Source organism: Oncorhynchus nerka, linkage group LG24, assembly GCF_034236695.1.
Source record: "Oncorhynchus nerka isolate Pitt River linkage group LG24, Oner_Uvic_2.0, whole genome shotgun sequence".
Taxonomy (NCBI): Eukaryota; Metazoa; Chordata; class Actinopteri; order Salmoniformes; family Salmonidae; genus Oncorhynchus; species Oncorhynchus nerka.
Genome location: NC_088419.1, coordinates 97,130,296 through 97,132,795, shown reverse-complemented (window position 1 = coordinate 97,132,795; position 2,500 = coordinate 97,130,296). Strand labels below are relative to the sequence as shown.

The 2,500-nt window shown below is 42.0% G+C and overlaps 1 protein-coding gene across 1 annotated transcript in view; it reads left to right on the top strand.

Moving 5' to 3' along the window:
* LOC115126456 (zinc finger and BTB domain-containing protein 11-like) overlaps window positions 1–2,500 on the top strand; it is a 41,356-nt gene that overhangs the window by 22,052 nt on the left and 16,804 nt on the right. The window contains 1 exon segment of the mRNA XM_065009366.1: window positions 1,811–1,928. Within this exon segment, the coding sequence (XP_064865438.1) occupies window positions 1,811–1,928 (118 nt within the window).

Below are 2,500 nucleotides of genomic sequence, written 5' to 3'. Positions count from 1 at the left end.
CATTATCCTCAGACACCAGTATTCACACGGGTACAACATTATCCTCAGACACCAGTATTCACACAGGTACAACATTATCCTCAGACACCAGTATTCGTACAGGTACAACATTATCCTCAGACACCAGTATTCACACGGGTTAACATTATCCTCAGACACCAGTATTCATACAGGTACAACATTATCCTCAGACACCAGTATTCATACAGGTACAACATTATCCTCAGACACCAGTATTCACACAGGTACAGAATTATCCTCAGACACCAGTATTCACACAGGTACAGAATTATCCTCAGACACCAGTATTCACACAGGTACAGCATTATCCTCATACAGCAGTATTCATACAGGTACGACATTATCCTCAGACACCAGTATGCACACAAGTACAACATTATCCTCAGACACCAGTATTCACACAGGCACAACATTATCCTCAGACACCAGTATTCACACGGGTACAACATTATCCTCAGACACCAGTATTCACACAGGTACATTGTCCTCAGACGCCAGTATTCACACAGGTACATTATCCTCAAGATGCCAGTATTCACACAGGTACATTATCCTCAAGATGCCAGTATTCACACAGGTACATTATCCTCAGACACCAGTATTCATACAGGTACAACATTATCCTCAGACACCAGTATTCATACAGGTACAACATTATCCTCAGACACCAGTATTCACACGGGTACATTATCCTCAAGATGCCAGTATTCACACAGGTCTGTCTATACATTACAGTGTACCTTACACATGTCACACTTCTGAGCCAAATGGAGCTGATCAAATCAGAGCCCCCCCCTATGCTCCTTTCAGACCCCTCTCTAATCAAATCAGAGCCCCCCTATGCTCCTTTCAGACCCCTCTCTGATCAAATCAGAGCCCCCCTATGCTCCTTTCAGACCCCTCTCTAATCAAATCAGAGCCCCCCTATGCTCCTTTCAGACCCCTCTCTGATCAAATCAGAGCCCCCCCTATGCTCCTTTCAGACCCCTCTCTGATCAAATCAGAGCCCCCCCCATGCTCCTTTCAGACCCCTCTCTGATCAAATCAGAGCCCCCCTATGCTCCTTTCAGACCCCTCTCTGATCAAATCAGAGCCCCCCCCCCCCCTATGCTCCTTTCAGACCCCTCTCTAATCAAATCAGAGCCCCCCCTCCCTATGCTCCTTTCAGACCCCTCTCTGATCAAATCAGAGCCCCCTATGCTCCTTTCAGACCCCTCTCTAATCAAATCAGAGCCCCCCCCCATATGCTCCTTTCAGACCCCTCTCTAATCAAATCAGAGCCCCCCTATGCTCCTTTCAGACTCTTCTGTCAAAGTCACTGAGATCTCTTCTTTTGTCCATGGTAGCCTAAACAATGGGCAACTTTTTATACATGACCCTAAGCATGATGGGATGTTCATTGCTTTATTAACAAAGAAACCACAACTGTGTGGAAGCACAAGTTCAATATACTTCTGTATCTCTCATTTACTCAAGTGGTTCCTTTTATTTTGGCAGTTACCTCTAGTTTGATTCAGAAATCTTATGGTCAAATCCCTGTTAAATATCTTCCAATTGAATCTAAGTATCTCTGTTAAATATCTCTGTTAAATATCTCTGTTAAATATCTCTGTTAAATATCCCTGTTAAATATCTCTGTTAAATGTCTTCCAGGTGAATCTAAGTATCTCTGTTAAATGTCTTCCAGGTGAATCTAAGTATCCCTGTTAAATGTCTTCCAGGTGAATCTAAGTATCCCTGTTAAATGTCTTCCAGGTGAATCTAAGTATCCCTGTTAAATGTCTTCCAGGTGAATCTAAGTATCTCTGTACCCAGTGTGGGAGGTCGTTCCACCGAGCCTCTGGTCTGAGTAAACACTTAAAGAGGCACCAGCCCAGACCTGACGTACGAGGGTTCCCCTGTAGTCAGTAAGGATCTGCTTCTCTCATAAACACTCTCTGATTCTGGTAGCTGTGTGTGCAGTGTTTCCCCTAATAATGAGTTATTTATTTATTATTATTATTTATTTATGTAAATATTTAAAATATTTTAAGGGATGGTTAAACGTTTTCAGTGTAAACTGTAAATACGACTTAAACTAGATATCAAATATGTAGAAAAGATCATGGAGATGTATATATTTTTTTAAGTAAGATCATGTTTGAGAACTAAAAACCAACCAAAATAGAAACTCGACAGTCGGGGGAGAATCTAAAATTCCCAAAATGTCGAGGCATGGGGCCTCCATTTCGATTTATAACGTTTGAGTCACTCAGACAGCAGAAGTCATGGTAAAATGGAAATTAGGTGTAAAACTGCTTTTTTTAAAATGTTTAAATTTTATGATTTTATTATTGTTTAATTGCAGGAAACTAGCTTTTAAAACAGCAACATTTAGTCTCTGTGGCCAAGAGTAGGGCCTCTAAAATGTAGGTTGGAGACAACGCCATTGTCCACGCCCCATAAACCACTCCCCTCTCCCACGCTAACTTAGCCACCG